At 40.9% G+C, this 24,454-nt stretch overlaps 1 protein-coding gene across 1 annotated transcript; it reads left to right on the forward strand.

Annotated features, from left to right (window-relative positions):
• The first annotated feature begins 1,591 nt into the window (after positions 1-1,591).
• On the forward strand, positions 1,592-23,519 carry smg5 (SMG5 nonsense mediated mRNA decay factor). The gene is made up of 22 exons (XM_085803621.1): positions 1,592-2,014; positions 2,337-2,435; positions 4,282-4,405; positions 5,420-5,576; positions 6,441-6,530; positions 6,915-7,004; positions 8,097-8,175; positions 8,270-8,395; positions 9,733-9,801; positions 10,473-10,699; positions 11,719-11,856; positions 12,327-13,256; positions 14,048-14,217; positions 14,314-14,389; positions 16,156-16,331; positions 17,345-17,503; positions 17,648-17,707; positions 17,925-18,084; positions 19,775-19,865; positions 19,945-20,019; positions 20,126-20,264; positions 22,047-23,519. Exons 1-22 carry the CDS (start codon positions 1,950-1,952, stop codon positions 22,128-22,130), a joined length of 3,384 nt encoding a protein of 1,127 aa, XP_085659747.1. The 5' UTR covers positions 1,592-1,949; the 3' UTR covers positions 22,131-23,519.
• Positions 23,520-24,454: the final 935 nt, after the last annotated feature.

The following is a 24,454-nucleotide window of genomic DNA, read 5'->3' on the forward strand; positions in this document are numbered from 1 at the left end:
CCCTTGGGGAGTGGAGCAGACCATTTCCTCTGCCTCTCACCAGCTGAGGTGCTGAGAGTGAGGATGGCAGGCGGGAGCTGGTGGACTCGACTGAATATAGCAAGCTTGTAATTATCCTCATCCTCCTACACTTAATCGCCTGCAGTTCCTTAGTGGGTTGGCAACTTCTGAGTTTGGACAGAGCAGAAAAAAAAATTAGCACAATGGAGGAGCAATGGCTCATGCTGTGTAAACAGAACAAACAGGGCCACCAGACTTCCACTTAAATCTGCTCCACACACAAGCATCAAATACGCCCATGTACTTATTCTATCCTATAACTCGTAATGTCACCATGAAATTAACATTATTTAATGTACTGGTGTAACAAGAATCTAACATTCTCCTAATGTATTTATAATGTATATATATATATATATTATATATATGTATTTATTACATTGCTTATACGATACCAGAAAAAGAACCAGAATCTTTGTTAAACTGCTGCTTTTCTCACTAACCATTATGTAAAACCCATAGAAATTGTATTAATCTCTGATATGATTATCTGTCATCCTGCTTCCACATTCAGGGATGCATAAAAATATATGAACTATATGGAAGCGAGCATCTCTCAAAATGTCATTTCTTTATGACTTCAACACTGCAGTTGTAGGGATATTAAATAATCTTAGATCTTTATAGACCTCTGTTGGCAAACACAGGAATGACACCAACATTAAAATAAACTGGAAGTACTAAAAGTAAGAGATTTACTGATTTATCTCATACTGATATACGTAGCCAATTATATTACTTGTTAATACATAGGGATCACTTTATTGGTGCCGAGAGGTAGTGCTGTCACTACTTGATTTTCTAATATTACAAAATAATTTATTTGTGGATTATGTTTTCCAATAATATTGTAGCTCTGCAAAGTAATATTGATTTCTGTCAAAGAATTGCAATGCAGTGAAAAGTGCAATATTTGCAAAAGTAGCCTATATCATCAAAGCATTAAATAGCATGAAATGAATGAAGTAAGTTCAAGTACAAGTTACATTCAACCACAAATATAATATAGCAGAATTAGAAAAGGCACACCAGTCTGAGTGACCTATATGTGCACAGGGGCAAAGTCCCCATTGAATACATTCAATGTATTCAATAATTTAATAATAAATCAGTCATTTGATTGAGAGCTGGCCAAAGGCTATAGCCTAACTCATTCAACATGTTACTTAGTGTGGAAAATTATTATTGGAGTGAATATAATAGGCTATGATGATCATTGTAAATATAGGATAAAAATGTCCATTTGATGAAACAAAACCTTTGACAAAAAGTGAAGACTTCATCCTTTCTCAAAATTTCTAATTGATTCATCTTAATTTAGTGCCAGCATCATGAATATAATTGCTTGATTGCTTGGTTTTCGTCCTAATTATATTTATGTATATTTCTTTATTGAGATTTTTTCCCCTTCTTTTTTAAATTGTGGGTAGGCGGGTTGTAATGAAGATTTTCGGCAAAGAGGGTTTTTTTTACGTTACCTGGCAACCCCCAACGTAATCTCGTGACTATATTCTTTAGTCTCGCGATACCCAGGCGGTCACTGCCTGATAGGAATAATGGCCGCCTTCGTAGCAATGGCTGGTACGGGGAACAACACAAGGAGCTTATCAGAGCGTTTTAGCTGACCAGGAAGAGCGTAAACCACCGGGCCCCCCCTCCTACCCGGGTTCAGAGCGGATGGGTAGAGGGGGACTTGCCAAAGGACACAAGAAACGAAAGAGACTCGGAGGGAAGGGGGAGAGAGCTAACGCTACCTTGGTAGCTAGCGCTAGCTGGTTATCAACACGGTTGTCACCGCCGGGGAACAAACCCGAGTGAGTCGGGAGGACAGGAGGAAGACGGAGGCTGGACGCTGGAGCGGGTGATCAAACAACCGGACAGTCGCTAATATGAGTGGACCGGGGCAGGACAGCGAGCCAGAGGCGAAAGTCCTTCTCATCAAGCGGCTTTACAGGTAAGTTGGCGAGGCCGTTTCCCCCGAGCTAACCAAGGTGCTAATTGAACGTTATTGTGCTAAACTCAACGCTTTGTAAGACACATTTCACTAATTGCTCTGGTCAGTGACCTGTCAGGCCAACGAAGACTGGCCTAACATGCTGCCTTAACCTGACAGTGTAATTAGAGAGATTTGCTGCATTTGCCACCACAGTCTTTGTTCCTGAGAAATGAAACGGAAGGGATTTTTAGTGGCTAGCTCCTGACATCCCTTATCGCCTTGTAAATGTTTAGCCTTGTGACAATGTGCTGATGCTGTCTCATTTCCCATCGTCACCCAGGGCTGTCGTGGAGTCTGTGCACAAACTGGATGTCATCATCGGCAGTAAAGCATCCTACAGAGAGGTCTTCAAGCCGGAGAACATCAGCCTTCGCAACAAGTATGTCCAGTGTGTGTTTTAAAAATAAATAAATAGCTGACATGACTGAGTCTCTGTTTTGCTTTTTTCAGAGAGATGCTCAGTGCCCCTTATTTATTTCACAAGCCCCTGTTACCGTACATCCAGGTCACAGAGACAACTCGACTGGTGATACTATCTCCCACTGATAAACTGTGATCTCTGTATGATGAGATAAGATAAACATATCACTTTACTCATACTACTGGGAACAGGATTGCTGTGTTTATCTGCATAATCAGCAAACAGAAAGCTCAAAGAGAGAAAGAGGAACTTGGAGGTAAATGTGAGAGACATGACATGATTAATGTCATGTCAGAGAGACTGAGATGAGATGTTATCTAATCTCACAATGCTCAGAGACAATGCATTTGGATCAACCATATCCCATTGCCTTCAGATGATTTTACACCTGTCTGTAGTTCAGACTGAGAACTGTAGTCATACATTTGTTATTGTTTTTATCTTGTCCTCTCTGGCATTGCAGAATGGAAGACCCAAGTACAGAGATAGGGATAAAAGAGAAGTACTGCCTCTACTTGCCTAGCTGCATTAACATGATCTTGTCACTGGCTGCATTCATGAAATGCGAACTGAGATTTCACAATATTCTGGTGAATGACTCTGACTTATGAATCAGTTCACACAGATCATGTGAGTCACACAGGCTTCTTGGTGATGCATAAGTTATTATCTTTTGTCCATTAGTGCCAGAATTATCAGTTATAGTTGATGCGGTGTCTGTCAAGCAGCGCTGCAACCAATGATTATTTTTATTGTCGATTTATCTGCTTTGTCTTTGAAATGTCAAACAATTGTGGAAAGAACTCAAAGCGATGTGTTAAAATGTCTTTCTTTCTGTCTTGTTACTCATCGATGGTCCTGAACCTGAATTTGCACTCGGTTATCTCCTTTACTTAGCATATGCACATATACAGGTGCATCTCAATGAATCAGAATAGCATAGAAAAGTTTGTTTTGTGTCAGTAATGCAATACAGATATACATTATAGAGATCCATTACAAACAGCATGAAACATTTCATGTTTTTATTTAGGATATTTAATTTCTTTTGTTTCTAATGGTTATGGCTTACATATAGCGGAGACCTAAACTTCAGTATCTCAAACAATTTGAATATTACAAAAGACCAATTTAAAAAAGCATTTTTAATATGGAAATGTAATGTTGGCTTTCTGAATACTTGGTTGGGGCTATTTGACTTGAACCACTGGAAACTTTTACATGATATTCTAATTCATTGAGATGCACCTGTAAATGAGGTGGACAAAATAATGATAATACTACTACCACTACTGCTACTACTACTACTACTAATAATAATAATATAATAATATAAAGCATAATACAATACAACAGTACCACAAACTACATCTTCCATAGTGACCCGTGGTTGGGTAAACACCTGTAAGATGGTCAACAAAAAAGTTGAACATGATGAAGTTTATGAGGGTAGAATTTATTGCAGGCCTGGTGTGTTTAACTGCACCTGTTAGTACAGGTGTGTCTAATAAACTGGCAGCTGACTGTATGTTTGATCCACTGTCATGAAGAGTATGACTCAAACCTGTAAATATTGGCTTCTGTCCAAGAGTTATTAATGTCAGTACAACTTCCGAATAGTTTTCTTTTGATTGACTCATTAATTAACCGCCTGCCTGTTCCAACTCTTTTGCACACGGGCCTATATGTCAAAGTAGGGATGTCTGTGTGCTGTAACTCCTGTCTCGTCAAACTGGTGACCTCAGCCAACCGCCTCCTACGCTCATGCACACGTGTGTCTGTTTTTCTTCCTGTGTGTTTCCAGGCTGCGGGAGCTTTGTGTGAAGCTGATGTTCCTCCACCCTGTGGACTACGGCCGTAAGGCTGAGGAGCTGCTCTGGAGGAAGGTTTACTATGAGGTCATCCAGGTCATCAAGACCAACAAGAAGGTAACTGTCCGTGACTTCCTGTTGCGTGTTAGCAAACCACTTTTTAGCTCGTTAACTGGCCCGTCACCTCAGCTTCTGCACAAAGGTCAACTCTAACCCGACATCTGCTGTTTTGTGGTCACTAGCCCGTGAAATACCAAGAGTGTGTACATGATTTGCATGGGCCGTCCCAGTGCACATGTTAAAAAACTGGGCCGACACATTAAAGCCCTTAACACCATAATCATATGTAGTCTCTGCTGGTTGGTTGTTATAAAAAGGTGCAACTCGTGTGTCAGACAAATTATGCAATAAGAATGATGCTTGTGAATATTGAACAGTGTGATAGAGGAACTTACAGAGAATTATTATGTGAAGCTTCACCACAGCCCGCACCTTCACACTCACTTTACTCTCGGTATCGTTTTCAGCTGCATCAGGCAGCTGTTTTTTGAGAAAACCCTCAGTGCCAAACTCATCATCACCTCACACCATCTCACTAGTAAATATATTGGAGCGTTTAGCAGCTAAAGAGCCAGACGTTCCTGTCAGGGGTGGGCAAACACAAAAAACAGAGCAAAAGAAGCAGACTAGACAGTGAATATTGGCCTTTAATCATCAGGTGGACACGACTCCAAATGAATGCAAATGTTATGTTAAGTATCAGATGTAACATGTAGTTGTAACTTGTGTCTCACAACTTCACAACTTTTTTTGCTGCCTTGAAGTGGCCAAAAAAGAGAGCAGGATTAAGTTATAGACATTTTAGCACTTGAATCAAGATATTGGTTGTTTATATGTTGACTTTATATTATATACTTTATTATTGATTTAAGAAGTCTCTTCTTGAAATGCAAAAACCTAAATTCTGACAAGATTTGAGAAGTATTTTTTCTTGTCATTTTTAATTTGAACAATTCTTTATCTGCATTTAATGTGACCTTTAACTGCTCATTGGGTACATTTTAGTTTTCTATGCTTAGTATTAGCATTCTCATGAGTTTTTCGCATTTGTTTCTCTTTCCTCCACCGTAGCACATCCACAGTCGCAGCGCTCTGGAGTGCGCCTACCGTACACACTTGATCGCCGGTGTGGGTTTCTACCAGCACCTACTGCTCTACATTCAGTCGCATTACCAGCTGGAGCTGCAGGACTGCATCGACTGGACCCACGTCACAGACCCACTGATTGGTCAGTTGCGCAAAACACATATTCATCCATATATTTGATAAGTCCCTTGGTAAAATGTTGATCACTTGATCAACCTTTGTCACCGAGGACATTTAACCTTTCACACCAAATAAAATACAGATGTAAATAGTCAAATGTTGCTTCAGTGACATGGCTCACTCAGACACACAAATGGAACAACCCCATTGTTAACAAGGCTTTTCCTTACTATATCAAATCCAATGTTGTCTGAAGAAAAGCTTTATTAGTTTGTTTTAGTCTATTATTAAGTTTCAATTAAGAAATGAACCCAAATCCACAAACTAATAGACTTTTCTTTTACCTTTTTTGCTCCATTCATTTTCCTTTCTTGTGTTTTCTGTTTGTTCTCAAACTTGTGGATTTAATATCTAAACCGCACAACCTCTCTAAATCATCCACGGGGTTAAAGGTCAGCCTTGAATTACAGCTGGTTTTACAATGCCCTCTGTTCAGACTCCTCCGTGTTATCACACCTTTGCCTTCCCACAAGGTGTTTGTGTGTCCATTGTTTGAATGTCGTGTCAAGTGTCAGTGTTTCCCCCTGGACTATGCAAAGCAGACAAATATGTGGAGCAGCCAGTCTCTTGTGAGCGACGACAAAACCAGCAGGTGTCTGTGTTTTTAGACATAACGGGGTCTGTAATCCTGTCTTCCTGCACAAAGTATAATTTAATCTTATCAGGACAAAGGAATATATAACATTCAGGCTCCTCTCTCACTATTGCTTTGCTGGAATTTAAGCTGGTTCTGTTGTTACATAACTCCAAGTCATTCTGTGTAAGTGCATCAACCAAATGCTTGAAATGGAAAAAAAATAATACATTGTGTAATTGTTCCCCGCAGGCCGAAAGAAACCCGTGTCAGCCACCCCTAAGGAGATGGAGTGGGCACAGATGGCCTGTCATCGCTGTCTGGTCTACCTTGGAGATCTAGGTAATAACACGCTTATAGAATATGCAATTGATTCATCTCTTTTAACCAGCTTGTAGAGGTGTGAGACAGCATGTGTGTCTGATTCAGCGTGGGAAATTTTGGCTTAGCTTAAGTGTTTAATTGGCACAGTGTTGTAAGACTTTGATACAGAGATTGTTTTTTTGGATATACATAATTTATCTGAACATTGTAGAAATATACAGGAGTTTTTCTGTATTTATTTCTGAAATAACATGAGATCCATTATCTCTATCATCCTACATCTTTTCTGTTATGATCCTGTGCTCCTATAGATTTCATGACCAAGACCACTGTATCTGTTCTGTTCTCTTGTTTCTCATGATTCATTATTGTATGTGTCTTTTTATGTTCTTTCCCCTGCAGCCCGTTACCAGAATGAGCTTGCTGGAGTGGAGGCCGAGCAGCTGGCAGAGAGGTTTTACCACCAGGCCCTGTCTGTCATGCCGCATGTGGGTGAGTGACGTGCAAAATTCTTAACACAGCACTTTGCTGCTCCCGTTGTTGAGGACAACCGGCGGAGAACGTCAGGAACATTGAGTTTGAAAAATAATTTCAATTAGGTGGGATTCTTTAGATAATAACATGTTGAAAAATGTTAAACCAATTTGTTCAATAGAAAAAGAAAGAATGGACACTGAATAATAATATATTTTTTTAATTATTGTGGAACAATGTGATGATCAAAGCTATTAAACCCACTTGGGAACTTGGAGGTTGGGACTTGTTCACTGTCTTGTTCACATCCCTCAGGTCACTGTTGTCTCTGTATAGTAAATATCAAGCTTTGTGGAGCAGCAGATTAGCTTAGCATGAAGACTGGAGAGGGCCAGCCTGGCTCCCTCTAGAGGTGCTTCTTGTTTTTATGCTCTTGCAGTAACATAGAAGGGCATAAATACATTACTTTTTCTTACATTATACATTACTCTATATATATATATATATATATATATTCAGTTTGTTCCTTCATATGTAAATAACATAAACAAGTTGAGGAACAACAATTGGAAACAAAAACACAAAAGCATAATCATACATATTCGTAAATGAGTGAGAAGAAGCTGTGCTTATTGAATCCCAACCCTTTTCGACAAATCATAAATACCAGTAATTCGATCACTTCATTCCATTGTTAGGAAAAAGAGGAAATGAAAAATGCATGGTAAATAAAATTTTAAAAAGTACTTATAGTTTAGTTTTTTGTTTAAACACCATCTTCCCTGTACCTCTCCATCTAATACATATGATTATAGTAGTGAAAAATAAATGGTACAACTTGGTCAGATATTTGATGCCAGCAGTTTTCACTCTCTCTTAATATGTTTTCATTATGAGACAGCACCTCCAGCTTTTGCTACATCATAATGGATACTTTTCATTAAAAGGAGCACTTCTATACTGCTACTGAAGTCATTTGTGGTCTTGTCTTTATCACTGCATCATTATCTTTATTTTTTACATTAGCTAATGATTCTCAGTTGTTCACCTCAGACCACTCTAAAGATAAATGTGAATTTATTTACTTAATGCTTCACCCACCATCTGCAGGAATGCCCTTCAACCAACTGGGCACACTGGCAGGGAGCAAGTTCTACAACGTTGAAGCAACCTACTACTACCTACGCTGGTGAGGAACCCTCATGTGCCATTTCAAGTCATATTGGAAATTGAACCAAATCTGATAAGGTACACATCTTAACAGATAATCTATCTGTGCTTAGCATCCAATCAGATGCCCCCTTCGAGGGCGCCTACGGCAACCTGAAGCGCCTATTTGACAAAGCTGCCAAGATGTACCATCAAGTAAAGAAGCAGGAAATGAAAAAGCTGTCTCCATCTCGACAAAGGTGAGGGTGAGGAGGGTGTGGATGATGTCTGGGCTGTTCGGTAAACTGATAAATCCAGTTCATATTGTATGCAAGTCAAATTTTAGATTAGGAATGTTTTGTTATGTGTAAATATGTATAAATTGCTTTAATTAATTCTTGTAGATTCTTTGACGTATGAATTAATTTTGGGTTCCATCCTTGCTGGCTCTGTCTGGACAGCAGTGGTATCACTACTGGTTTTCACTGGTTGCTCAGATTTGAAATAAGCAGAATGTTTTTGTCTTTATTGTACCGACATCCCCGAGTCATTTTGATCCAGCCCCAATTGATTTTTGGGGCTTTGTTTAATTACCGACATGTTGTCGCATTTTGAATCACAAAGGCACTCTAACCACTGGTGGGATTACGCTGCATCTCACTGCAGAGGGATTAGATGATGATGATGATCCCTGTGGGGTAATTAGTTTGTTTAAGCAGCAAATGGAACGGGGTTGAGGAGGAATAAAAGACAAATATACAAATGTAGGATGTGAAATGTTTCAGGAGATTTTTTTGTCTCATGGTCTATAGATGAATTTTACATGATAGTTTCTAAAGAGCTGCCAAGGACATGGGGTGCTCGGTAGTTGATTGGTGAGAGCTTGTCCAATGTTGGCATAGCCCCCTGAAGCTCCCGACTGAGATGATATTTTTACTGCATGTCATTCCTTCAGTCTGTCTCTCTACACTGTCCTATCTAGTAGGAATAAAATAAAAATGCCCCCAAAATAACTTAAAATAAGCTCTCAAAGACACTTGAATAGGTTTACTTGCTAAGACACACTGTGGCTGTTTGTTCATTTATAGTCAGGATTATTTGAAATGCTATTGTGCATGAAACGAATAAGATTAACAAATTCTTTTGCCACCAGGACAGAAAACAATGTTGTTTTGTTTTGTTGACATGAAGCACACTGACTCCGGTGTGGTGTGTGTTTGTAATGAAAGCTCTCTGCACCTCTTTACTGAGGACGCCTCTTTAGTCTAAAGCAATCCAGATCAACAAGGCTGCCATTAGATCTGTCTTGACTCTTTATGAGTTTGTTTTTGTTGGCTGTCAGACATATGTAAATTCAATTACCGTATATGTCTATTACTGAAGTCACAGTTAAAGGAGGTGTTAAGAGGTGTTTTTTTTCTGTTTAAATGCACTTAGATGTCAGACTATTAGAAGATACTCTGAATATAATGAGGTCCAGTACAACACCACCTCTAACTGTGACCAGGAGGTTTAAACGTTATTAGTTCATTAACACCTCTATGACAGTGTGTCTGTGACGGAATTGTGTGTAATCAGTTTGCGTAATTTCTTGCAGATCAAAGGACATTAAGCGCCTCCTGGTGAGCTTCATGTACCTCCAGAGCCTGCTGCAGCCCAAAAACAGGTGAGCCAGCTTGTGCCTGACTGGCAGCACACTGTCTAACAACCTAAAGCAACCTTTTGTTTTCACTGCACTTTTAATCCCAACCCACTGATTGTATACAACTCAATCAAATATTTGAAATTGTTAAGTATGAACTTAGGTGAAGAAAATCCAGTGAACCCAACACGGTGATTCTCCAGACAAAGTGTTTATACTTTTCATGAGCAAATATAAAAGGCCACACGAATGAGCACATAATACAGTCAACCTGTATAGCCTGTTGAACCACTATATTTTTCTCATTGTTAAATTGTGTTTACCATGTATTTTTTTCAACACATCACTTGTCTTTTTTTTTAAATTTTAGTTTCATTTTTTGCTTTGTAGTGGTACTTGTTTTGTTTTTGTGTCTCTGTATCTGATCATGTGTTTCAATTATTGGTCGTACATAATTTTTTATATACTGTACATTGTTTGAGCAATCTAATTGTAGATAATTTTTGTTTGTTAATTTGGTTTTTGCTTATGCTGTGATTGTGTATTCCTATTGATACATATTTTAAGTGAACCCCAGGAAGAATAGTTGATGTGTACTGTATCAGCTAATGGGGATCCAAATAAAATAGATCCAAATATATCAAATAAATCATTGTCATTGTGCTGTTTCCCCTCCCGTGTCTCTGTCTGTGCAGTCTGATGGAGACGGAGCTGACGTCGCTCTGCCAGTCGGTGCTGGAGGACTTCAACCTGGTGCTGTTCTACCTGCCGCCTCCAGCACACGGCGGTGCTGGCCACTCCCCCAGCGAGGAAGAGGAGGAGCAGCAGCACGCCGACAGCTCCTGTCCCGTGCTGCCCGACACCCTCATCTTCAAGATGGTGGTTACTTGTCTGATGGTGGTGCACAGCCTGAAGAGAGGAGGTCAGTGACATGTTAAGCTCATCCAGACTGTGGCTGATTAACGTGTTTATTTTGATCATTATTTCTAGCTTTCAAGTAGTAAAGCAACAGTAGTGGTGGTCTTTTCACTTTGTATCATCTTCAGAGGCCATGTCGGTCTATAGCATATGCAAATAAGAATAATTATGAAAAATTCCATAATAAGTTTTTAGCTGTATATGACTCAAACGTCTCATGTTTAAAGGGATAGTTCAACATTTTGGCAAATTGGCCCGTTGCCATAATCCCTATAATCATAGCAGTAGGTTCGTTACCTTTAATTGTAGGTGCAAGATATTTTTAGAATGGCGAAGCAGAGGCACGAGCTGCTCAGAGCTACACTACGGAGGCTAATGGGATTTCTTGGTTTCCCTCATCAAACTCATCAAATACACAATCCAACAACTCCAAAACGCTCTGGTGGACAATTTGTGACCTGCACATTCACCCCGCTATGAGATAATAACAGAATGTTAGTTGTTTTCGAGGTAAATTCATGCAAAACCGCTGATGCGCGTACCCGTTGGGGGCAGTTTTTTCAGTTTTGTCTCGAAAACAACTCTGTCTCCTAATGTTCCGTTATTATCTCATAGCGTGGTGAATGTGCAGGTAACAACTTGTCCACCAGAGCGTTTTGGAGTTGTTGGATTGTGTATTTGATGAGTTTGAAAAATAGCTTGCACCGACAATTAAAGGTAACAAACCTACTGCTATGACTATAGGGATTATGGCAATGGGCCAATTTGCCAAAATGTTGAACTATCCCTTTAAATCGTATACGTATGAGACACCTGTCCCTCTCTCCTGTTTTATGTCCTCATTTCCTGGGGGGTGGCTTATCAACAACTATGAATATTTAAACAGTCAAATAAAAACATAAACTTATCCAAACAGTTCAGTAATATTAATGATGATAATAATAATCAAACAAAATATACAAGAATGGCTCTAATATCTCCACTGTAAAGGTGATGATTGTTGTTGGTCTATTGTGTCTTCAGGGTCGAAGCAGTACAGCGCATCCATAGCTTTTACTCTGGCCCTGTTCTCCCACCTGGTGAACCACGTGAACATCCGGCTGCAGGCTGAGCTGGAGGAAGCGGAGAGCCAGGTGCCTCCACTTCACACGGACGCCACAGGTAAGAGAAGGAGAACCCTGTCTCCATATGTGCAGAAAAGAAATTCTCACAACTGTATCTAGATGTTCTAAGAAAAAAAAAAATCCTCCTGCGTCACCACAGAGGAAAACTCCAAATGCCTGTTTAGTGTGTCAGTCCCAATTTGTCCTCATCAGCCACATCTTGTAGGATATACTGTAAGTGGTGCTCTTTGTGGTTTCAAGTCTTTTGGGAGAACTACAGCCGTATGTGAAGTTCCTCTCTTATTATAATGTATTTACCCACTCATGTCCTGGCTCGGCTGGCTGTCAAGAATTGAACACATTTATTTACTCTGTCTGACGTACTCTTTTAGGAATAACCCAGCGGAGAACGTTTTGTTTTTTCATGTGAAATATCTTGTTAATGCAAAAGATTTCAGAGAAACGTCGTTCACAATCAGCCTGATAAAACAACAATCACAAACGGTGAATGTTTCTTCTCCTGTCTAGATGACCCGGAGGTTAAGGATCCGTCAGCTCCCCCGACAGATCAGTGTGATGAGAGGCCTCTGCAGAACGGCTCCCTGGAGCAAGAGGATGAGGAGGAGGAGGCGGCAAAGGATGGAGACGGCTGCGAAAGGGTTACCGCCAAAAAGCACAGCAGCGCAGAGGAGCAGCGCAAGTCGGAAGAGGACAAGCAAAGGCAGAAGAAGAAGTACACCCGCCTCTCTCGACTCCGCCGACGCCGCTGCGCCCGCAAGGACGGCCGCGGAGAGGACGAGAGCGACCTCAGCGAAGGCTTCGAGAGCGAAGAAGACGAAGACGAGGACGAGGAGAAGAGAGGCCGCGCCGACTCGACAGGAGGCGCCACGACGGCACCGCCCCTCAACCCTTCCTCCGTCAGGAAGGAGACCAAGAGGGACCGCCTGGGCGAGGAGGGCAGCTGGGGCAGCGGCTCCGAGGAAGAGGAGGAGGAAGGTGGGACGGCGTTTGACGTAGAGACCGACTCGGACATGAACAGCCAGGAGTCCCGCTCGGATCTGGAGGACATGGAAGACGCGGAGAACTCTGACAACTTGGAGGGTCAGGCCCGGGAGCATCAGGAGGAGGAGGAGGTGGAGGAGGAAGACCAGACCAAGGAAGAGAGAGCGGACCGGGACGGCGAGACCCCTCCCACCACGAACGGGCCGCTCACGGCCAGCGACTCCAGCATCAGCAGCAACCTCCAGGCCATGTCCTCGCAACTCTTCCAGGCCAAGCGCTGCTTCCGCCTGGCGCCCACTTTCAGTAACATGCTGTTGAGGCCTCAAGCCTCCTCTTCCTCGGGTATCCCCACTCCCACTGACGCCTCTGCTCCCCCGTCCCAAGAGACTCCCCCGCCTCCTGGGGATTCACCCACTGACATGAATCCTGGTACTGCCAATGGAACCAATGAACATGGTAATGTGCTTTTTGTTTTTTTACATTGAATCTGTAGTTTTTACATTGAATCTGTAGTTTTGTTTGTTTATCTGTGTTTTTTTTTTTTTTTTTCAATTTAAAGGGATAGTTCACCCAAAATTGAAATTTCACTCATTATCTACTCACCCTCATGTCGACTAAGGGCTGGGAGAAGTTTCAGAGTCCTCCGTGGCTTCTCTGAGTTACAGGGGGTCTCGGCATAGCAGTGCATGTCCATATAACGGTTGCAAATGGATACCAACTGTCTTCGTAACAAAAAGACACACCAAAAAACATCCAAATACCTCCATGCTGCTCGGTTGTAATGTCCATCTTGTATTGAAGCCCCGAAATGCGAAATTGTTCCGAAAAAAAGTAAATAAGTCTATATTTCAAGCTTGTTTTGTAGCGGAAGCTCCTCTTCCTGGTTCGTCAAATTTGGACGAACTGGGAAGAGGACGGACCCTGGTTCATCCAAATTGGAATTAGTCGACATGAGGGTGAGTAGATAATGAGTGAAATTTAAATTTTGGGTGAACTATCCCTTTAAATAATATGAAATGAATAGAATTGATAAAGAAAAGTATACATTAGTCTCATTACATTAATAAGAAACAACACATCAGTATAACTATAAAAAAAAAAACAGACTGAAGAAGTTGATGCTCATATCATTCATATCATAATTACAGGGTTAGGGTTACAACAACTATGAATAAATAGTAACATAGATGTATCATACATTCACAAAGATGTCAAATCAAAGTTTTGCTCATCTTTTTTGTCTCCAGATTTGGACTCTGACTCAGAAGGAAGCCAGCACAGCACTCAGTCAGTGCATAGTGAAAAAACCCTCCTAGAGAAGCTGGAGATCCTGACCAATCAGGGGTTGATCCAAGTGGTGAAGGTTTTCCTTGACTGGCTAAGGACCAATACTGACATCATCCTCATGTGTGCTCAGGTAAAGGGCGCAGCGGCTCCTGCTTCGACCGCCCAACACCGACATCTCAGGAGTATATAATATTTGGCCAGTTGTAATCCACTGTTCTCTCCGCAGAGTTCTCAAAGTTTGTGGAACCGACTGTCTGTGCTGCTCAACCTGCTACCAGATGGCAGCAAGATGCTCGAGGCTGGTGAGTTACTGCTGGACTGCACTGCACAGAGATTCATACTTCCCACAGCAGCAGTCAGGGTTTGAGGTTCATCATAGATCTGCCTTATTTTCCTCTGTGATACTTGCTCATATAATTGTTCCAAGTCAGATTTGGCAAACCCGCATCACCAGATAAAGCTGTCGTAACTCGTTTGTTCCAACTCTGTGAACAGTAAACTCAAAATGTTATGTAATTGTAGAGCCAGAAGTGACAGAAGTAGAGCTGGAATGGTTTGGTATGCAAAAACTCTATGTCTGTGGTGAAGGGGACGTGACAGCCACGTGACAAATAAGAATATGTTCCATTATATTCCACACCTAGACTTTGCCCATGAATAAAAAAGAGGTTTCCCATGTGCACAACACTTTTATGCAGTTTTTCAATGCACTTGGCAGGTAGATTGTTCCGAGCATCTTGGATTTAGGCTGTCTCACTTCCGGCTATCTCTTCATGTAATCCCAGACTGAGTTGATGATGTCATCAGGGACCAGACCATCTGTTGCATTTCTCCTTCTTGTCGCTGTATATTAATTCTTTTTTTTTTTTTTTTTAAGTATATTTTTTGGGCATTTATGCCTTTATAGACAGTACAGTTGAGACAGACAGGAAACGGGGAGGCAGAGAGAGGGGGGATGACACGCAGCAAATGGCACCCGACGCGGGACTCGAACCGGGGCCGACCGCAGCGAGGACTGTGCCTCTATACATGGGGCGCCCGCTCTAACCACTACGCCACGCGACGCCCCGCTGTATATTAATTCTTAACTAGAAAATGCATTTCCTGAAGAAATTGTGTGTGAATGCTGAAGCAATACTGAAAAGGGCTGAAGCTAGAACTTGTAAGCTGAGAGATGAATGGATTTAAAAGGGTTAAAAGGAGTAGAAACAAGATTTTCAAAAAAATATTCTGCATGTTTGAAGACAGGAAACTGACAACTGATGAACATAGGCGATGCTACCGTAGCTGAAGATATATGTGTAGAACTTGTAAGAAGGAGGTCGATTTACATGAAACTGAATTGTTGAATATTTTCATAAAAAGAAATCAAAGTCTATTCAACTATATTGAAAACTGACAGCTCAAAAATATTGTTGAAGCAATACTAATAAAGATGAAGCAGAGAGTAAAAGTAGATCTTGTTAGAAGGATGGTTGAAAATATGTTCAAAATGGTAAAATGAGTCATTTGAAAACTGACAGCACCACAGACCGTCTCAACCAGACAGAGTAGGTAAATGTGCGAGAGAACATCTGTGTGTCAACCTGCCCTCAGTAGTTGCCATGGTGATTTTAACTTTTTGGTTTTACTATGTGACACGGGGATACATACAAATGTATGGGTCACTGGCACATCACACTCTGAAGAGGGAAGAATATGATTTCTACATTCAAGTTTTATTTTTTTTGTTTTTTTTGGTTGATATCTGTTACATGCTAAAACAAAAAATTTGAAAGTCCTTTTCCCTACATCACATTTGTTTTTTCTTAGTGGAAAAAGAGACAGAAAGGAGATCACTCATAAATGTCATTTGAACCTTATTATATCGTTATCTAATTATCTGGTTTTCTAATGAAAAGTATAATCATTCAGTCAATTGCAGTAGTACCTGTATCAAATTAGGTACTCACTGCTAACGCTTGTCTCAGAATATTTCTCTCCCTGTGTAATTTCTTTTCTTTTTCTCTTTGTGCCTCTGCTCTGAGCGTTGAGCTCATTTCTTCATATATCCATGTGTGTTTTGCAGAGCTTGGCCTGAACGCAGAGGTGGCCGAGCTGGTAAATGAGTGTGAGCAGCCGGGTCTGGTCCAGAGTCTGCTGCTGCCTGAGGATTTGGCTCTGCGACACCTGCCTGCTCTAAGCATAGCCCATCGCCGCCTTGACTTTAATCATCGTAACCCTTCCCTCAGCCCCCTGCAGGAGGTAAACACACACACAGGATTTATCTTTTATAGATAATTCAGTGTGGATCAAGAGTTAAGAAAAACCCATTAGCTCAGCTGTACAAATTAACTAAAGCTTGTTGTACAAACACGGCATGTTTTGATAGTTGGTGTTTATCAGTGGGCCATTATTGTCTGAAATTGTAGCAACACATAGTAGAGCATGTAGAGAACGACCCGGAACGAATTTCCACTGCTTTTTGCAGGGGACAATAAAGGTTTTCTGATTCTGGTCTCACTTTGAAAAGACCTGTTCTTATGTTTTTTTCTTGGCAACACTGAACAGTTCCAATATCAAAATTGCTCACTGGACAATACTCCAAAAGCTTTCTTGCAGGATCAATGAAAATCTTCAAACCTTATATTTGTAACCTGAAGCCCTAAGTCTGGCCAACCGTCTCCTAGCTGAGATGGAAAGTCCAAGACCGAGACCAAATGCCAGACCAATTTCAAGACCATTACTGTATTCAATTCCAGTACTCACAATAATGACGAGACCTGATATATACTGTATATACATTATTCCTCAGCTAAAAAGAAAAGTTAATTTGAATTATGTTAAAGTTGCAGATGCCACTGCAGCTGTGGTCTTGACTGGTCTTGAGAAAAAATCCCGCTGCAGCTTGAACAAGATCAAGTAAAAACGTTGTTGATTCCAAGACAAGACCAAGACCGGTCTCGAGTACCACAACACTAACTGACACATTACCACCTTAAACACTGAGCTAAGATGGGCTAAAAGTTGTGTAGAGCTGAAGGGTGGAGGGATAAGTCTTGGGTTCATCTCCATGAATGACACCTCTCATTACCTGACATTCGTCCCATAGTTCACATAAAAGCTTTAACACATTGACATATCTATAATCTAGGTTTAACATATGTAGGCACTGAAACATCCAAATTATGACAACATGTGTCGACACCATCCAGTCAGTCTGTTAACAATATAAAAGCTAAATCTTTGAAACACTTTCCTCCATCTCTTTCCTCCAGTGTGTGGTGCGGGTCTGCTGCATTCGCAGTTTTGGCCACTTCCTCACAAATCTCCAAGGCAACGTGCTGCACTTCAACCCAGAGGCTGGCATCTTCACCAGCATCAGCCAGTCGGAGCAGGATAATCTGGTCCAGCAGGCCAAGGCCCAGTTCCGAATGGTGAGTGACATCTGACAGAGCAGTGTCCTGATCATTCCCCTGTGAGAGAGTTTAGATGGTTTAATGACCTGGAACTGAAATATCACTTACTCGTGCTGTCCCATTTGATGTTAAACCAACCTCTCTTTATCTGTAATTGTCCAGGCTGAAGAGGAAGCTCGTCGAAATCGCTTAATGAGGGATATGGCCCAGCTCCGACTACAGGTTTGTACATTATCACTGTCCAGACTGTTTACCCTGTCTGTGTTTCCCTGTGAGCAGCAACTCAGCGCTGACGCAGCCATCGGCCAGCCAACATCCATTTAAATCTCACTAAAACAGCCCTGGGATAGTCCAGTTTCTGTCAACATAAAACCCGTATATCTTTTACATCGATCACACATCAGCAGCTGATGGTTTCTCTTTGTCCGATTCCTTGCAGTTGGAGGTGTCGCAGCTAGAGGGCAGCCTTCAGCAGCCCAAGGCCCAGTCGTCCATGTCCCCCTACCTGGTGCCAGACACAGCTGCTCTCTGCCAGCATCTGAACCTGATCCGGCAGCTGGCCGGCAGCGGCTGCTTCATCATCATCATCCCACGGACAGGTCAGTGCTCTGCCTCCTCCGCTGTAGCAGCAGGAGAGGATGAGGTGTTTGGTTCAGGCCCATATTGTGACATTTACCTCACCGAGTGGTCTGGAACAAGGGATGTGTCTGGACTTTTCTCATGATCCCTGACTTCACTGTAGAGAGAGAGAGGGATGATTGTGCAAATGCATGTAAAAAGTACTTCTACATCTCTTCACTAAAATTTGAACAGTCTCACACAGTTACTTGAAATTAGACGTGACAGCAGCATTCTACAGTGTTTCAGACATTTAAAAGTTTCACATAGGCCTTGGAAGATATTAAATAGCCTAAAAGTTAATTAAGCAATATATCACGACAGGCCGTGGTATATGCTCATTATACCACTAAGGGGGGACGCTTCGCGTCGGGCCGAACGCCCCTTAGCTTTTATAAAACGGTTACCAATAAAGGCAATATGAAAGAGGGATACGCAATCAATTTCATGTAGTTTTATTCAACCAGAAATACATATTATCCAATAAAATAGCCTCACTGTGAAAAAAATAGTCCCACCTCTCCAGACGTTAGCTCCTAGTTAGCTCTGCATCTCGTCTTTTCCTCCGCTTTTTTTCAGGTGAAAGTCACTGCTCAATCCCCTCTACCATTCTTAACCCTCCCCGGAGGTGAAAGTTAACCTTAAACATGTGAATTCAACTACTTTAGTCCATTTTTTTAACATCGTAAAAACACAGACTGTCTTTTACTACGGACTGCAACAGTCCGTTGTCATGGATACCAGTCATACGTGCCTGACGCGGAGTGATAGCCTGCGCTGTGATAAGGCTTTAGAATAGTTTGTATTTGTCATTTATTATGATGAAAAGACCCCAGGAAGAATAGCTGCTGCGTGGCAAAAGCTAATGGGGATCTAAATAAACTAAACTAAACTAATAGTAGCCGTGGTATATGCTCAATATACCACGGTTAACAACCAATCAGATCGCCGGATTTCACCTTTCCGTTGTATAATGTCAATTAATTTCATTGTTTTCTCTTGACTGCTACATTATTTTGTGTTTGAAGGTGTTTGAATGAAAAGTTGGACAGATAGTGGACATAGTGCTAATTCTGTCCTTTTTTGTATGTTTTCACTCACACACTACTGTGTTATTCAACTGCCACAGAAGTTAAGAGACATTTCACTTCATAACATGCACATATTGAGTTTAGCAACAACAAAAATTGAGTGACCTTGCACAAATGAATAAATTTACAGTTGATTAGTCCACTCATCTTCCTCTAATTTATTTAATTATATCCTTAGGGATTAAGGTCAGTGCTGCAGAGATCAACTGAAAAAATGTGATGATGAATAATTCTAGACAGTTCATTCCTAATTGTTTTCCATCATACTTAAATTCTTTATTACACAGCAGGTATTAAACTGGTGTTAAATTTACCTCTGTGAATAGTGAGAACTTCATCTTGGTGAGCTTTGCAGAAACCCTGAATATTACAGACATGCATTCACAGTTTGCTGACATGTGATTCACACCGCATGTGTTCAGAGGTGCTGGACTGCGCTGAGCCTGAACACACGAGCCTGAACACACTGGTTTTGGCAGTGATATAAAATTCAAAGTCAATCTCTGACTTGCATTCAGACTGTTGGGCTGAGTCAGCCTGTTTGCTCAGGTAATTGATCCATACCACTTGTGTGTTGCAGTGATTGATGGACTTGACAGACTGAAGAAGGAAAATGCTGGTGCAAGGGACGGCATCCGCTTCCTGGAGTCTGAATTTCGCAAAGGCAACAGGTGTGTATCTGTTTTTAAAAAAATAGTGAAAGTTCACTTTTCCACCTTAAATCCTTAATGTTCTTGGTTCCTTCCATAGGTACATTCGCTGCCAGAAGGAGTCGGGTCGAAGTTTTGAGAGGGATAAACTGAAACGACAGGACATTGAAGCCTGGTAAAACCTCGCCTCCGTTCTGATCTGATTTTTTTTCTCATTCTCACTGGATCACTGAACTGGCCTCGAACTAAGACTTTGACTGGTCCTTATTTTGTGTTTCTAGGCATCTATACAAGATGGTGGACAGTTGTCGTCAGTTGACAGTCTCCCAGAACAACGGGGATGAAGATACAGCCGGCATGGTGACCATTCTTACCGGCCATCAAGTGGAGGAGCTTTGCACTCGGTCAGCAGCAATGAAGGTCAGTCACTCTGCGTTTTGTTTGATTATTGATATGGACTGACACTCAAGAGCCACCCTTTTCCCCTAAACACAACCAAGTTAAACTGCTCAGTTTTTACTACAGTGCTGCCATCTATGGACTGTGTTCATCACTGCTCTGTCCTGGTTTTGCAGTATTAGTAGTAGTATCTGATTTACTGATAGAAGTGAAGGTTCTGTCAATTTAAAGAGGAACTATGTAGGATTTGTAGCTTAACTGTGCTACATTTTTACCTGGATTAAACAGTTTTGGAGTAATTGTGATGGTTTAATAAATGCCTTAACTTCTTACAAGGGAGAATGGAGGCTGTCTGCCTTCCACTTATTGCGTCTCTTGGCTGAAAAACAACTTTGCAAGATCGGGGCTGCCACCCCGGTGTCCCAGCTCTCGTCTCTGCACAAACACGCCCCATAACCTGTAATCTCTGGTTTATGACAGATAAAACTACACAAACACGTCGTAACATCATATATGATATATAACGTTACCTTCCACTCGTTGATTTCTTTCTGGCCGGCTTTGTTGTAAACAGACGCACATGGCCAGGAGGAGGGTTAGCAAAACAGTGAAAAAGGGACCAGACTTATATAGTTCCTCTTTAAAGTGTTCATACAGGTTCCACAGACCTAAACCATCTTAAAACTGAGATTCTTAGTGAGTGTAAAGACAAACTTTTTACTATTAACTTTCAGCTAGAAATGAAAATATGATCCTGATTGACTAATGATGCTATAATGTGCGGTAATTTTTTTTTTTTTTACACTGAAATCTTTGTGACATAGATAAAGCTCTTCAGAAAGATCCACTAGACTGATTTATCCTCTTTTTTTAGGGACAGCACATTTCTAGTTTTTTACTTCAATCAATCAATCAATCAATCAATTTGTTTATTTCGGGCATGTCAATTTAAATCATCATCATCACACTTCATCATCAAATAATACAATACATGGCCGAAAGGGAAAAGCGGGAGAAGCAAATGCTTATCTAGTCCCGCCCCCATTACCCACAGAATAAGAATATTTGTCATACATACATATCTTTTTGCTTTTTTCTTCTTTTCTTATTATTATATATATATATATATATATATATATATATATATATATATATATATTTTTTTTTTTTACATTTTGATGTAACATTCTTTTACTTATGACATTTTGACATAACATGTTACGGTAGTAGATAGTATACAGATCATAACATAATTTTTTTTTTTTTTTTTTTACATTTTGATATAACATACTTTTACTTATGACATTTGACATGACATGTTGGCAGCAGGTAGTATACAGAGCTGAAGTTTAGCTAATACAGAGCTGAAGTTTAGCTAATCTCATTAATCTAATCTAATCTTTAGCTTCTCAGCTAATCACTGCTGGAAGAAATTAGAACCTGGCTTTTAATTATTGATCAATACTTGCTTATCAAAGACACCTAGGCATACTTGTGAGCTGGCAAGTGATGTGACATGTCCATCTTTAAGGTTGTTTATGGAACGAGAGAGATATACTGTATATACTTTCTCCCTTGCACACAGTTCATTGCTGCTAAAGAGGACTTTTCATTGTCAGCCTCTTCTTATTCTTAGAGTTGATGAGCAGATTCATTGCTATGGGAATGATTGTTAGTTGCAGCCCAGTTAATACATACTGTGGCTAATTGATTTCACTGACCTTTTTTCTTCTTCCTTTCTGTTCAATAGAAAGTTGTGTTGTATCTAAAGTTTTGTATTTCAAATGTTTTTTCCCCTGCTAGGCGGCGATGCAGGCGGCGGGCTCGGCGGGCATGGAGCTGAAGAACATCGTGGAGTTCTACCGTCAGTGGAAGGAGATCGGCTGAGAGGTCAAAAGGGGGGTAGCTGTCAGTGCTGCGAACAGCTGATCGATCACAACACTCGCTCCCTCTCTCTCTCCCACTCTTTTGCTCTGTGTGTATCTGCGTCTCCAAAGGCAAAAAATAAATAAAAAAAAACAACTCAAAAGAAAGCTGCCTCGAAGGAAAAGAGTTAAAGCTTTGATGGCTGGAAAAGTAAATACAGTGGAGTAAAAAAAAAAAAATAGAGAAATGCGGGCGAAATGGCGCTATAAGAAAAAGCAGATCTCCCACTCCCAATCCTAAACATAAAGAGTGACCCCTAGTGGTCGGGGGTGAGGAAACAGTGGGGGGATGCTACACAACTTTTAAGTGCCCCTGGTTCACATCCTAACCAGGAATACACTGTATATGTTAGCAAACGAGTACATACGTGTCGAGAGAGAAACCACACACACACATAAACACACTCGCGCTCAGATGAATCCATATAGATATTTAGAGCAGTGGTTTGGATTTCTGTTCCCCCCCTCTCCTCCTCCTCCTCCCCTCCCCTCCCCTTTCCCTTCAGTCTGTATTTGAGAAGCGGGGTCAGGAACATGCGAGTCTGGTAGGGCTGCGATTTGTAAAGTGGGGGGTGTATGGATGGAGACATCTTTAGAGATGGAGGATGACACACTCTGTCCACCTGACACCCCCAGTCTTCCAGCCTTCAAAAACAAACCAGTGGTTCTCGTAGCTCATAGGCTGGAATGGTTGAGGAAGACGGATGTACACTTCTACGGGATCGGTTTCTTTCCTATGTGGCTTTTTTTTTTTTTTTTTCATTTGGTTTTGTTTTTCTTTATTTGCGGTGTACTTTTGTGACCAGTGACTTATGTATTGTGCTATCTCTGTATGAGAAAATGAGAAAAAAAAAAAAAACACATGACAGGTGTCGCCCTGTTAAAGGTTTTAATTTGGATTTTATTTTTGTACCCAAATGATGTTGTTTATTTTGCTTTTTGTAAGCTAAATCTGAATGATATATGCAAGAATGTCTAAGCGAAAGGGAAAGGGTTGTTATGGTCTGTTGATCCACTGAACAAGTTCTTCAGATGTGAGGAAGGAGAAAAAAAAACAAAACAAGAAGAATACGGAATTTATTTATCAAGGTGTGGTGTTGGAGGGAGGAGGGAGGGAGCAGCTGATGAAGCCTCATGTTGTAGCTAGTCAGTCGTAAAGGAGACTCCCGAGAGAGAGGATCAGATGACTTTCCCTGAGGAATGTGGGTTGTGTTTGGACCCCTGTAAACTCCTAAAAATGTATCCCATCTACATCACCATTTCCATAGTGACTGTCCCATCATGCACAGTGCAAAAGAAAACCAGTATATGTGTGTGGCCATGCATTGAACAATAAAAAGAAACTCATAAGCTGCTGATTTCTGTCTTTCTGTCACCTCTCTGATGCTGCTGTCGACCTCTAGTCGTCCCCTCAGGCACTGGTGGGAGGGAGCATGAAATGTGAATATTAAATATTAATATTCAATTGAAACCTTTTTTTATTACAATGTAGACTAAATGTTTGGCTTGTAATACCGTATAGCAGTAGCAACCAGTTTCACTTCTTCAAAAACAGAAGTGCGTTCTCTTGTTTCCATTACCATGCGTTTTCTATAAATCTCGCCAAAATAAAAGTGCAATTCAACATGCACTACTCACAAAAAGTTAGGGATGTTTGGCTTTTGGATTAAATTTCAGAATGCACTATAATCTTTACAGGTGAACTTCATTCAACCTTCTCTAAACTTTTGAATGCACATGTCCTCAATTGCTCAATGTTTCAGTACTCTCCTCTCCACGTTGTTAATGTTGACATCATGAGATCAAGACAACACTTGGATCAAACTAATCAAGTTATTGAGACATTGAGATTTTTGTTGTGCTATAGCCACCACTGTTGTTAGCTTTTGTTTGAGATAAAGAAATGACCATTACATACTTCTACTTAAAAAGCTTTCATGATAGAATATCACCGTAGCATGAACTTTTTATAGGATATTCTTGTCAAATGTCCCTAACTTTTGTGAGTAGTCGTGTATTAGGATTATTCAGACTGATTAAACCAAGTCAGTGTAAATACAGCAAAGAAACTCAATGAAACAATGGAGGTGTAACACAACAGTGTGCTCTGAAGTTACATAAGACTTTTATCAAGCCAAACATTCTTTGGTCCTTTGACAGTCAGGAGCAGCCTGGATACTGATCCTGCACCTAACATCCTCACAGAGAACCTGAGCGACCTACACCCTCACAACCCCCCTCCCCCCAAAACACCTGTCTGCCTCCTCTAAAACTAGGTCTCCATGT

This window comes from Trachurus japonicus, chromosome 16 (assembly GCF_045865225.1).
Source record: "Trachurus japonicus isolate A0001 chromosome 16, Traja_1.0".
Taxonomy (NCBI): Eukaryota; Metazoa; Chordata; class Actinopteri; order Carangiformes; family Carangidae; genus Trachurus; species Trachurus japonicus.

Bases quoted from the DNA above. Each gene is read 5' to 3' on its own strand.
- smg5 (XM_085803621.1), top strand. From the start codon at position 1,950: ATGAGTGGACCGGGGCAGGACAGCGAGCCAGAGGCGAAAGTCCTTCTC. The intron at 2,015-2,336 runs GTAAGTTGGCGA...ATCGTCACCCAG, and splicing joins CTCATCAAGCGGCTTTACAG to GGCTGTCGTGGAGTCTGTGC. The intron at 7,005-8,096 runs GTGAGTGACGTG...CACCATCTGCAG, and splicing joins GTCTGTCATGCCGCATGTGG to GAATGCCCTTCAACCAACTG.